Raw genomic sequence first — 12249 nt, 5'->3', positions numbered from 1 at the left:
ACCTCCATTGGCGCCCGGAGCGCTCCTCATTTTGCAAAGAAAAATCTCCAGAACGGAATTTCGCAAACCAGTTTTGACACTGCCGTTCTATTAAGGCTTCATTCCCCTACACGACCCACAACTTTTTATTGGCCTGGGAAGCATTAACACTCTTTCAAAAATAAAAAAGTAAAATGTGGAGGAAATGCTCGCTCTGGCTCCCCATGTTTAATTATCTTTTGCTCGCGTACTATTTAAGAGTTCAATGAAATTTTGGTACCGAATGTTACAGAAGGAACCAAGTAATAACATATCAAAAGTTCATGTCTGTACAAAAACGTAAACGTACTCAAAAAAAATAACAAACTATCTGTTGGTAAAATCCGCAGTTACTTATTTGCCAACCCAATATATAAAGCAACAATAAGAAAAAATTTTATTTTTTTAAAGGAAAAAAAAAGAGAGAGAGAAAGAGAAAAAGGGAGAGAGAGAGAGACAGAAAGGGAAAGAAAAAGAAATAGAGAGAAATAGAGAGAAATAGAGAGGGATAGAAAGGAAGAAAGAGAGAAAGAGAAATAGAGGCAAAGAAAAGGAGGAATAGAGAGAAATAGAAAAAGTGCAGTAAAGAGAGAGAGAGAGTGCGTGTGTGTGTTTGTATGTGTATGGAGTGAGAGAGAGAGAGAGAAAAGAGTGAATGATATTCAGAAAATTGTCTTTCGAATGACACGAACTTGACAAAATTGATTATATAATAACATGCATAAATTCTTAATAAAAAGGGTAACATTCTGTACAATATTCGTCTGTTTGAATTTGCATCAACGACAACAACAATCACAACAACAACACAACAAACGTTTCTTAACAATTTTAATATTTGAAAAAGGGTAGGGAAAAAAAAAATTATTATTATTAACAAACAAAAAAAAAAAATTTTTCTTTTTTTTTTTTTTCGAGCATTGCAAATGATTTTTTTTTTTTTTTAATATTTCGTATTATTTTTTTTCCCTTTTCGTGTCTTCTGCTTCATTATTTATTTATTTATTTATTTTAAATCTGAAATAAATAAATTATTCAGATTTTTTTTTAAACGTTTTACGTAAATTCTTATACGTTGCATTTTTTTAAAAATAAAATTTGAAGAAAGGATAAACAAAAAATTCGTTGCGGGCGGCAGACATTTTATATATGACGTCACTCAAATCAAATACAAGCGGCCATAGTGAAAATGCGTTTTTAATTTCATTTTTTTTTTTTTTTTTTTTTTTTATTTGAACGCGCGCGTAAATTTTTATTTTTTTATTCCTTTTCCTCCTTCTTAACTTAATAAAAAAAAAAAAAAAAGCAAAGGACGAAATCAAAAAACGAAATTGTATAATAATTTAATAAATTTAAAAAAAAAAAAAAAAAATCATGGAAATTAAATGAAAAAATAAAATAAAATTACGGAGTTAAAAAAAAACGGTTCGAGAATTTTTTTCACGCGTGGGTATTTGCACACACGCACCCACGTACGCACTCTCACACGCACACGTGTTGAGGGATTTTTTTTTTTTAATTGTTTGCAAAAAACGTGAAAAACTTCTTCGGTCGCATTGATTAACTTTGAAAATATTTTCACGTGACGACATATAAGACTCGTACGTTATTAAAAAGGAAAAAAAGAAAAGAAAAAAATTCCAGATGGAATACAAACAATCATTTCCGGCGAAAAAAAAAAAAAAAACTAGAAAAATAGAAAAAAATGGAAACGAAATTTATGGAAATGTAAAAAATAATTCTATGAAATTTTCCACGTGAGTCAAATATTAATTTAATTAAATCGATAATTTCTAATTTTAAAATTGATTGGATTCTGAATAAAAAATAACGGAAGTAAAATCAATTCGATGAATCCGTCTGGATAATTCACATTGACTCACTTTCGGAGAAAGAAAATTTTAAATTTTATTATGCAATTCTCGAAATTGGAAAACAATTGTTTCCGGTTTGGGAAAACCCGTTTTGTAAAAAAAAAAAAAAAAATGAATTTTATTATTGGTAAATTTCATAAAGAGAAAGAGAGAGAGAGAATTAAATAAAGGAAACGGAAGTAGATGATAATAATAATGGGGGGAAAGGTGAGTGCGCGACAATTTTCGTGAGGGGAAAAGAAAATTAAACGATAAATTGTTAATGAATTTTTTTTTTTTTTTTGGAAACGAACGTGCGTGGGCGTGGATAAAATTTTCTTTTTTTTTTTTTTACTCCAGGTGGAATAATGAACACGTGACGAAAAACAAAAAAAAAATTTTCTTTTGTCGATACTTTGCATTAGTACGGAAACAAAAATTTTGAATTTTTTTTTTTTCCTATATATTACGACGGAAGTTTTGATGACTTGGCTGAAAATTTTTTTTCCAACCGGAAATGATAACAATGACGTAGTTTTTCGAAAAACAAAATTCGTTAATTTTTTTCCTTTTATAAAAATCGATTGTTTTTTTTTTCCCGTGGGTTGATTTTAATAAAAGATGAAATAAACCAACGAAGGGTTTTTATTACAAGGCGCCAACATCGAAAAATAAAAATAACATCGTCGTCTATTTATTTTTATTTTTTGATATTCTCTTTTTAAATTACTCTAAAATAATTTAATATAATTCAAGCTGCGTGTTAAGTACTTCCGGTTGTTGTTGTTGTCTACGTTGTTGATTTTTCGTGATTATTTTCCTAGCTTAGCCTGATATAATCTTGAAATTAAATTTTTTTTGTTTTGTTTCGTTTCGTTCAATTCGAATCAACAAGTGTCGATGTTTGATGTTTGAAAATTCGAAGTTGTCGGATTGCTTCGGCACCGTGAAGTCTGGTGTAAGTGATAGTGGAGAAAAGAAAATGACATTTTCGTGATAACACATTGCCGGCGGTGATAAAAAGTAATTTGATGAGAAAATTAAATCAATTAAAAAAAAAAAAAAAAAACTGACGACGACGACGACAGAAAGGAAGACCAAGAAAATAAAAAAAAAAGGAAATGAGAGAGAGAGAGAGAGAAAGGAAGAAAACGCGTGGGAGTTAGAGAGGGAGAGAGAAAGAAAGTGAGAAAAGTGTTAAAGAAAAGCGAGAGAAAAAGAGAGAGAAGGAGAATGGAAGAGAGAGAGAGAGAGAGAAAGGAAGAGAGAGGCAGACATTGAAAGAGAGAGAGATTGAAAGATAGAGAAATAAAGAAAGATAGAGAAAGAAAGAAAGAGAGAAGGGGAGAGAAAGAATAAGAGAAAAAAAGGAAAATATCGAATGAGTAGAGAGGAAAAAAAAAGACACGAAGCAGAAGACATGTCGATGATGATGACGTCATAAAAATCATTTTAAATATTTAATATTGAATGTTTTTATTATTATTATTATTATTATCATCATTTTTTTTATCAATTTAATTATTTGAAAATTTTATATTATTTTTTTAAAATTTCTTCTGCTGCTTTTAAAATAATTTTAAAAAAACGTAAAAGGAAATTTAATAAAAATAAAAAGAAAAATAAAAATAAAATAAAATTATACAAACGGTTGAGAACTAAAATTTTTTATCTTAAAATAATTTATTTAGAAAAAGAATAAAAAAGATCAAGAAGAAGAAAAAGATGAAAAAGAAAAAGAGTAAAAATAAAAAAGACAAAGAAGAAAATAAAAACCATAATAATAATAATAAAAAACCATTTTTTTTAAAATACCGCGGATATTGAAAAAAAAAAAACTGCCTTTTTTTTTTTTTTAATACAAATTTTTTAATAAAAAAATTAAATTTTTAAAAAACGGGATTTATTGGGTTGGCAGTACTGATTTTTAAGAGGGAAAATTTTTTTTTTTTAATTTTTAGCGAAAATTCGGCATCGATTGATTATAAAAAAAATAAAATTTTAATTTAAAATAAAAAAATATAAATAAATATGTTAAATTAAAAAATTTTTAATTACAATATTACAACAAAACATTAGCAACAACAATAACAACAACAAACAAACAAACAAACAATTCGTTAAAAATGTATAAAAAAACTTTTCGGGTACGGAAAACGACAAATACAAACGACAAAAAAAAATTTCATTCGTGACGTTTCATTTATTTCATTTAATGTAATTTATAAAAAATTTAAAATAAAATAAAATAAAAAAAGTGGGGGAAAAAAGTGAAAATTATCATTATTATTATTAATATTATTATTATTATCGAACCGGATGTGACGTAAAATAATTTTTAACAATGTCAAATCATTATAGTTCGTATAATTGTTTGACGAGTTGGGACAGTTACGACAGAATTCCGAGGTAAGTTTTTTTTTTTTTGAAAAAATTATTTCTTCTGCTATTTTTAAAAAAACCTCTGGGATTATAAAAAAAAAAAAGAAAATTTTTTTTTTTTTAACTTCGATTTTAACGTATCCCGGAGGCTTTGTCGCAAACCGTATCTTCCGCGAGTGTATTTTCATTCGAAACGAAACGAATAATAAAAGGTTTTAGGTTAAACGAAATAAGTTTTAATAGAATAAAAAAAAATTCCTGGAGAATAAAAAAAAAAAAAATAGCGTACTGGAAATTTACTGGAAATTGAACAACAAAAGTCTTTAGAATTTTAGTTTAATTTAAATTTAATCAAGTTCAGGTATTTTTTTTTTTTTTTGTTTGTAAAAAAAATTTCACCGTGAAAATTTGTTTTAACGTGTTTTCTAGAAAGTTTGATGTTTGAATATGTTGTGTGTGGGCCGTCGACGCCACCGCCAACGATGTTTAAATCCAACCGAAACTTTTAAACTTTTATCATTATCATTATTATTATTATTATTTGTATGTTTTTCCGTGTGAGTGATGATAACATTTGAAGTTGTTGGTAGTATGGTATGGTATGTTTCAAATTTTCATTTGAAATAATTTAATGTTTAACTTAAAGTCATATCGTGATGAAATTTTTTCCTCTCTCTCTAGAATGTTCTGAAAATTTTATTTATGTTTGAGTTTTCCTTTGAGTTTTCAAATTGACCGGAAATAGTTTTAATCTTTGTAGAACGAAACGTTTACGTTATTTGAACTTTTTGGAAAATGTTTCCAACAGAATATACTTTTTTATTTCTCTCTGCCGTTTCAAAGTTGATAATTTTGCAAATGAATCTCTCATCATCATCATCATGACCGGATGTAAATGTTGCTGCGAATACTATTTCCGTTTTCCCTTTTATCCCGGATTCGCAACGGATCGTGACTTTAAAATCATCCGCCATTAATATTTTTCTTATCGTTAGTCACAATTTTTTTTTCTTTATTTCCGTAAACATCGATTGTTTTTTGTCTCGTAATTTAAAATTCGGTAAATCCACGCGTAACTCCTACACGTGTCATTAGATTAATTAAATTCGAAATTCGAAAAGAAAAAAATATTTGTCGGTTTTTTCGAATTTTCCTTTTGGACATCAAAAAAAAAAAAAACAAAATGAATGAAATCGGTGGATTTTCCAAAGTTTATCTTTATTATTATTATTATTAAAAATAGTTATAATAACGTCATGAAAAATTGAAAAATTAAAATATATGTATATAACATCATGTCAAAAGTCAAAAGGTCAAAAGGTTATTCGAGAAAGGAAAGAAGAAGAAGAAGAAAAAGAAAAAAAAATTTTTTTTTTTTTAAAAAAAAAGGTTGCGTTTAAATATTATTATTATTATTATTATTATTATTTTTAATTTTCAAAATGTCTGGAAATGAAATTTAGAGCAAAATTTTAATTTTAAATCCATTTTAATTTAATTTAAATTAAATAAAAAAGAAAAAGGAAAAAGAAAAAGAAAAAAGGAAACAATTAAAAATGGAAAACGAAACGTGAGAAAATGGCGGATTTTCGGCGAAAATGTTTTTTATTAGGAATCGAAAACTTTGACCGTTTTTTTGTTTATTCGTTTGTTTTTTCGAATGGTATATTTATAATCCTGAAGTCGGCACTGTCGCTTTTACTGCTATCGTTTAAATCGTCGTCGGTATTGAAGAAAAAAAAAAAAATTCGCATGCGTAACGTTAAAGAAGTAAAACGAACGTCACGTCGATGTCGCCATTTTGTTTTTTAATAAATAAACGGCGAAAAAAAAGAAAGAAAATTTTTTAAATAAAAAAAACCATCGAAGAGAAAGTCATTCCGTGAGTGAGTGAATGAGTGAATATTTACACTGTCAAATCATTTTATAAAAAAGAATCCATTTTGATTTTTTTTTTTTTTTCCTTTTGTATTCTCTTGATGAATATTAAAAAAAGAAAAAGAAGAAGAAAAGAAAAGAAAAGAAAGAATGAAAAAAATATATTTAATGGAAAAAATGATGTAAAATGACTAAGAGATGATGATGAAACATGAAAAAAAAAATGCCGGAAGGAAAGGCTAAGAGAGAGAAAGAGAGAAGATAAAAAAAAAAATGGCTTCTTCCTCTTCTTCTTCTTCTTCGACAATGGGAGGGCAAAAAGGAAACGTACGAAATAAGTTTTTTTAGGGGGGGGGAAAAAAACGACTCATAAAAATAAAATTTTATGAAAAGATTTTTGTAATTAGTCGGATGGAGGAGGAGGAATGAAAAAGAAAAGCGGAAGTGACGTAAGAATAAAAAAGAAAAATGACAAATTGACGTGGTATTAAATGTGACGAACGTGAAATTTTTTCAATTTTTTCAACTTTTTTGTTACTTACGTTTAACACCCGTTTGAAATTTGATGATGCGTGTGTTTACTGACGTCATTTCCGTCAATTGAAAACGATTTTACTCGAGTGATATAATAATGATAATAATAATTTTTTTTTTTTTTTTAGGGTCCGAGTCGAATATTACGTAAACGAAAACACATTCAAAGAAAGGTTGCAACTTTATTTTATTAAAAATCAAAGATCAAGTAAGTTTGAATCATTTTTTTTTGATTCAGGTTCGTACCTGATTAATAATAATAATAATAACGTTTTTTTTCACCCCGTTTCAGGTTTGAGAATCAGAATCGCAAATTTATTTTTCAAATTAGTAACATGTCTGTTGTACATATTAAGAGTGGTCACAGACCTAAATCCGACTTACGCCACGTGGTAAGTAGTCACCAACACCCCACTACCATCTTTGGTACCCGGTACAAGGAATTTAAATGAAAAAATTTTCCAGCTACGGATGCGCCGTCGGAGACAAAACGGAATTTATCATATCGGCAAACCTGACAGAGGAAAAATTTCAAGAAAATCCAATAATCAATTGGGATGCCATCATTTGGGTCAACAGACCTCTGGAACTCTGGACTGTTCAAGTTATTTTAGCTTACATCAGTTTAACTGAGGCCTTATTATTAGTTTATCTTGGATACAAGGTATCTCCAAAGAAGAAAAAGGATTTCTTTTTAATTTTTTAACAACACACGATTGATTGAACCTTTCACAATTAAAAACTTAACCCCAATTTCATCCTTTTTTTTTCTTTTTAAGGGTAACATATGGCAACAGTTACTATCGAGGCATTTCATATTGGAAATGTTAAACACGATACCATTCACGATAACCGTGAGTATTTTAATATTTTTTCTTCTTCCACGTCGTCGTCGTCGTCGCTCTTTATCAATTTATTAATTAATTTTTATTGCATTTAAAGATATTTCATCCCCCGTTGAGAAATCTTTTCATCCCCGTTTTTCTTAACTGTTGGCTGGCAAAAAATTCACTACAAAACATGTTCAACGATTTACATCGAGCAATGCAAAAATCACAATCGGCCTTGTCGCAACAGTTGATGATATTATCAGCGACGCTTCTTTGCCTTGTTTTTACCAGCGTTTGCGGGATTCAACATTTTCAAAGAGCAGGTCATCGTCATTTAAACCTTTTCCAGGTGAGATTCATCATCGTCATTATTGATAAAATTATCATCATCATCATTTCATACAAATGAATTACTTTTGTATTGTTTTCCAGGCAACGTATTACGTCGTCGTGACGTTTTCAACCGTTGGCTACGGTGATTTCGTACCTGATATTTGGCCTTCGCAATTGTACATGGTACTCATGATATGCATCGCACTCATCGTTTTACCCACTCAAGTAAGTCTTTGTGAAATTTTTTTTTTTTTTTTTTAAATAAAATATTACAACTATATTAAATGTTTTTCTTTCCCTCCCCCCCCCCACAAAAACATTGATTTAGTTCGAACAATTGGCTTTCACGTGGATGGAAAGGCAAAAATTAGGGGGTTCATATTCGTCACACAGGGCACAATCAGAAAAACACGTCGTCGTTTGTAGCACAACATTACACGCGGACACGATAATGGATTTTTTAAACGAATTTTACGCTCATCCTCTCCTACAGGTACGATTTTGACATTTTTAGAAAAAATAGAAAGAGAGAGAGAGAGAGAGAGAGTGTGTGGTTAATTTGTTGAATTTTATTGTTTGTTGTAGGATTATTACGTTGTACTTTTATCACCAATGGAATTGGACACGACGATGAGAATGATTCTTCAAGTACCCATATGGGCTCAAAGAGTGATTTACATACAGGGATCTTGTTTGAAAGATGGGGATTTAGCAAGAGCAAGAATGAATGAAGCGGAAGCGTGTTTTGTTTTAGCCGCTCGAAATTACGCCGATAAAACTGCGGCAGTGAGTAGTTGTATTCAAAGGGATTTGAATTTTCCAGCACCGGAAATCGAAATGTTCGATTTTTGTTTTTTCAAGGACGAACACACGATACTCAGATCGTGGGCGGTAAAAGATTTCGCACCCAAAGTACCGCAATACGTTCAAATATTTAGACCGGAAAATAAAATTCACGTTAAATTTGCCGAACACGTCGTGTGCGAAGACGAACTTAAATATGCTCTACTAGCAAATAATTGCACGTGTCCAGGAGCTTCGACTTTGGTCACACTTCTACTGCACACATCCAGAGGACAGTAAGTTCCGCATCTTTTTAACAAATTCGACACATGATCCCCATATATATATTATTAATGTTGTCATTTTTATTTGTTTAGAGAAGGTCAAACGTCCGAAGAAGAATGGCATAGATTGTACGGTAGATGTTCCGGAAATGAAATTTACCACATAAAACTGGAAGATAGTCGATTTTTTGGAGAGTACGAAGGGAAAAGTTTTACATACGCATCGTTTCATTCTCATAGAAAGTCAGTTTTCCTTATGATGATGATATGAGTACCCGTCGGGACACAATTTTTTTATTTTTTTTTTCTGTTATTCAGGTACGGAGTCGCGCTTGTTGGCGTGAGACCAGCCGAATTACCGGAATTTTACGAGGATACGATATTGTTGAATCCCGGACCGAGACACGTGATGAAAAAATCAGATATTTGTTATTATTTAAGCATAACGAAAGAAGAAAACAGTTCGTTTGTTGTACACGCATCAAATCAAGCTGCTGTCGATATAAAAGTGGGACAAAAGACTGAAAAACATCCGGATGGTAATTAAAAATTTTTTTACCTTTTTTACTTTTTCAATTAATAAAATATGACTTCCGGTTTTACTCATATTAAAATCATTTTTTAGTTCATATTGAATCCGGCGGATGTCACGAAACTACTCCACTCAAATCAACGGGTAATCATTTAGACGTTCCTCGTCCGGGTGATTTAAATCTTTTAAGTCCGGATATGTCGGCGAGACGTGGAAGTAGAAGGCCGAGCATTTTACCAGTGCCAGATAATTTAGGATCTTTGAGAAGTTGCAGCGATGCCGAAGAAGAAGAAGGAAGAGAAGATGAGGAAAATTTTAGCGAAAACGATGACATGTTAGACACTCTACCGTGGGCGACGCCATGCGAAAACATCGGGTGAGTCATTCGTATTATTATTATTATCATCATTGTTTGTTTAACCTTTCTCAGGATTCCAAAAAAAATTAATTTGTTTGTTATTTGACAGAATAATAAAAGGTTTTCCTCCGGTGTCACCGTACATAGGAGTAAGTCCGACGTTGTGTTACCTTTTACGTGAGAAAAAACCTCTTTGCTGTTTGCAATTGGCTCAAGTTTGCGAACATTGTTCCTTTCGTTCGGCAAAAGAATACAATTGGCAAAACAAAGCCATCATTTTGGCCGCTGATTACGCTTCCAATGGAATATATAATTTTATTGTGCCACTTAGGGCCCACTTTAGAGCAAAGACTTCACTGCATCCTATCGTTTTGTTATTAGAACGTAGACCCGATCCAGCTTTTTTGGATGCCTTGTCATATTTTCCAATAGTTTACTGGATGCTCGGATCATTAGACTGGTAAAATTTCAATTTAATCTTTTTGTTTGCTTGTTTGTTTGTTTTGTATGAAAACTTTCGCCGAATCTAATCTTTTTTTTTTCTGTTTCAGTCTCGACGATTTGGTAAGAGCTGGAATAGTACTTGCCGAAACTGTTGTTGTTGTAAATAAAGAACTTTGTAATTCGGCGGAAGAAGATACACTAGCAGACTGTAACACAATTCTTAGCGTTCAAACTATGTTTAAGTAAGTTACCGAACCTAAAAAACTTTTTGTTTGTTTGTTGATTCTTGTATCCCTATAAATAAATTCGATTTTGTTTCAGGTTCTTCCCCAACATAGCAAGCATAACGGAACTTTCACAATCGTCAAACATGCGTTTTATGCATTTTCGAGCTCACGATAAATACGCACTTCATCTATCGAAAATGGAAAAGGTACGGGAAACGGAATGGAAACAAAAATTTTTTTCTTTTTTTGTTTTGTTTTGTTTGTTTATCTTTTCATTATGTTTTTTTTTTTCCAGAGCGAAAAAGAAAGAGGATCTCATATATCTTACATGTTTCGTTTGCCGTTTGCATCAGGAAGCGTTTTTAGTGCTTCCATGCTCGACACTTTACTATATCAGGCGTTTGTTAAAGATTACGTCATCACTTTTGTTCGATTACTTTTAGGCGTGGATCAAGCACCCGGTTCTGGATTTCTCACATCCGTATGAATAAATAATAATGATAATGTGAAATAAAAGGGGTAGGAGATGAAATTTACGAAATTTGAATTTTTATTTAATTTCAGATGAAAATAACAAAAGAAGACATGTGGATAAGAACCTACGGGAGATTATATCAAAAATTATGTTCGACGACGTGCGAAGTACCGATCGGGATTTACAGGACGGAAGATCCACCGGATTCGGATGAATATTCGATAGATGAGACGAGAGAAAATTTTGCACATTCACAACAAATCGAAAGAGCGGAAATAGCCAATTTGGTAAGGTCGAGAATGGAAAGTTTAAACGTGACGACGGCGGATTACGATCACGAAGCAATGGATAAACCTTCTAGAATATCATACGTCATAATTAATCCGAGTTGCGATTTGAAATTACACGAGGGAGACATCATGTATGTGAATAAAATGAAAAAAATTTTTTTTTAATTTTTAAAAGGGAAAATTTTAATTTCTCCCCTCTTCCCCCCCCTTTCTTTTTCAGTTACCTCGTCCGTCCGAGTCCGTTTTCGGCGCAGAAAACATTCGAAAGACACAACAGCAGGAGAAAAAGCAACATAAGTTTTTGTTCGCAACAATTATTACAACAAATGCCGTTGAATCAAAGAAGAGGATCCGCATCGTCACGTCCGCCATCTTTGGTTTCGATGAAAGCCAATAGTTTATCACTTCCGGACAGTCCGCAACAACCGCCTTTTCGATGCCGGAGCAACAGTTTAAGAGTTTCCGACGACATATTGTTAAGACGATCGAATTCTTTAAGACAGGGAATAAACGTTAGGAGAAAAAGTTCACTTGAAGATCTTGGAATTTCACATTCGATAAAGATAGCATTAAACGGATCCATCGATTTGGAGGTAAAATAGAAAATCAAATCATTCATCTCGATCGATCGATCGATTGATTGATTGATTGATTGATTGACTTATTCTGTGTGTTACAGGTTACGCCACCAGAGGACCAATTAAGGCCTACAATCGTATGATCCCAACTTGGAAGCCGTCATGGGCTTCACGTGGACCAAATGCATGCATCAAATAAAACCAGCATAACTAAAACTAATTATAGAAAGTGGACATTTCATTAGGTTTCGGTATCGTTATTATTATTATTATTATTATTATCATTATTATTTTTACTAACAACTAGATCTGCCTTAAAACTAACAAAAAAAAAAAAAAAAAAACTTGCAAAATCTTATCTTTACTGTCTACTTTTATCTATCGGTCTATCGGTCTATCTATCTTCTATCTATCTATCTATCTATCTATCTTCTTCAAACTGTCCTCATC

General features: G+C 31.2%; 1 protein-coding gene across 1 annotated transcript; it reads left to right on the top strand.

The window, feature by feature from the left end:
• Positions 1-6404: 6404 nt before the first annotated feature.
• Positions 6405-11942, top strand: Phum_PHUM562900 (uncharacterized protein; the record flags this gene model as incomplete). The annotated part of the gene is made up of 21 exons (XM_002431927.1): positions 6405-6458; positions 6539-6612; positions 6794-6873; positions 6958-7057; positions 7131-7329; positions 7445-7519; positions 7608-7844; positions 7928-8053; positions 8157-8321; positions 8414-8614; positions 8690-8907; positions 8989-9138; positions 9214-9434; positions 9521-9803; positions 9895-10245; positions 10337-10471; positions 10551-10662; positions 10752-10937; positions 11021-11352; positions 11442-11814; positions 11901-11942. 21 exons carry the CDS (start codon positions 6405-6407, stop codon positions 11940-11942), a joined length of 3714 nt encoding a protein of 1237 aa, XP_002431972.1.
• Positions 11943-12249: the final 307 nt, after the last annotated feature.

This window comes from Pediculus humanus, genomic scaffold (assembly GCF_000006295.1).
Source record: "Pediculus humanus corporis 1103172108298 genomic scaffold, whole genome shotgun sequence".
Taxonomy (NCBI): Eukaryota; Metazoa; Arthropoda; class Insecta; order Psocodea; family Pediculidae; genus Pediculus; species Pediculus humanus.
This window is presented reverse-complemented; position numbering and strand designations above follow the sequence as displayed.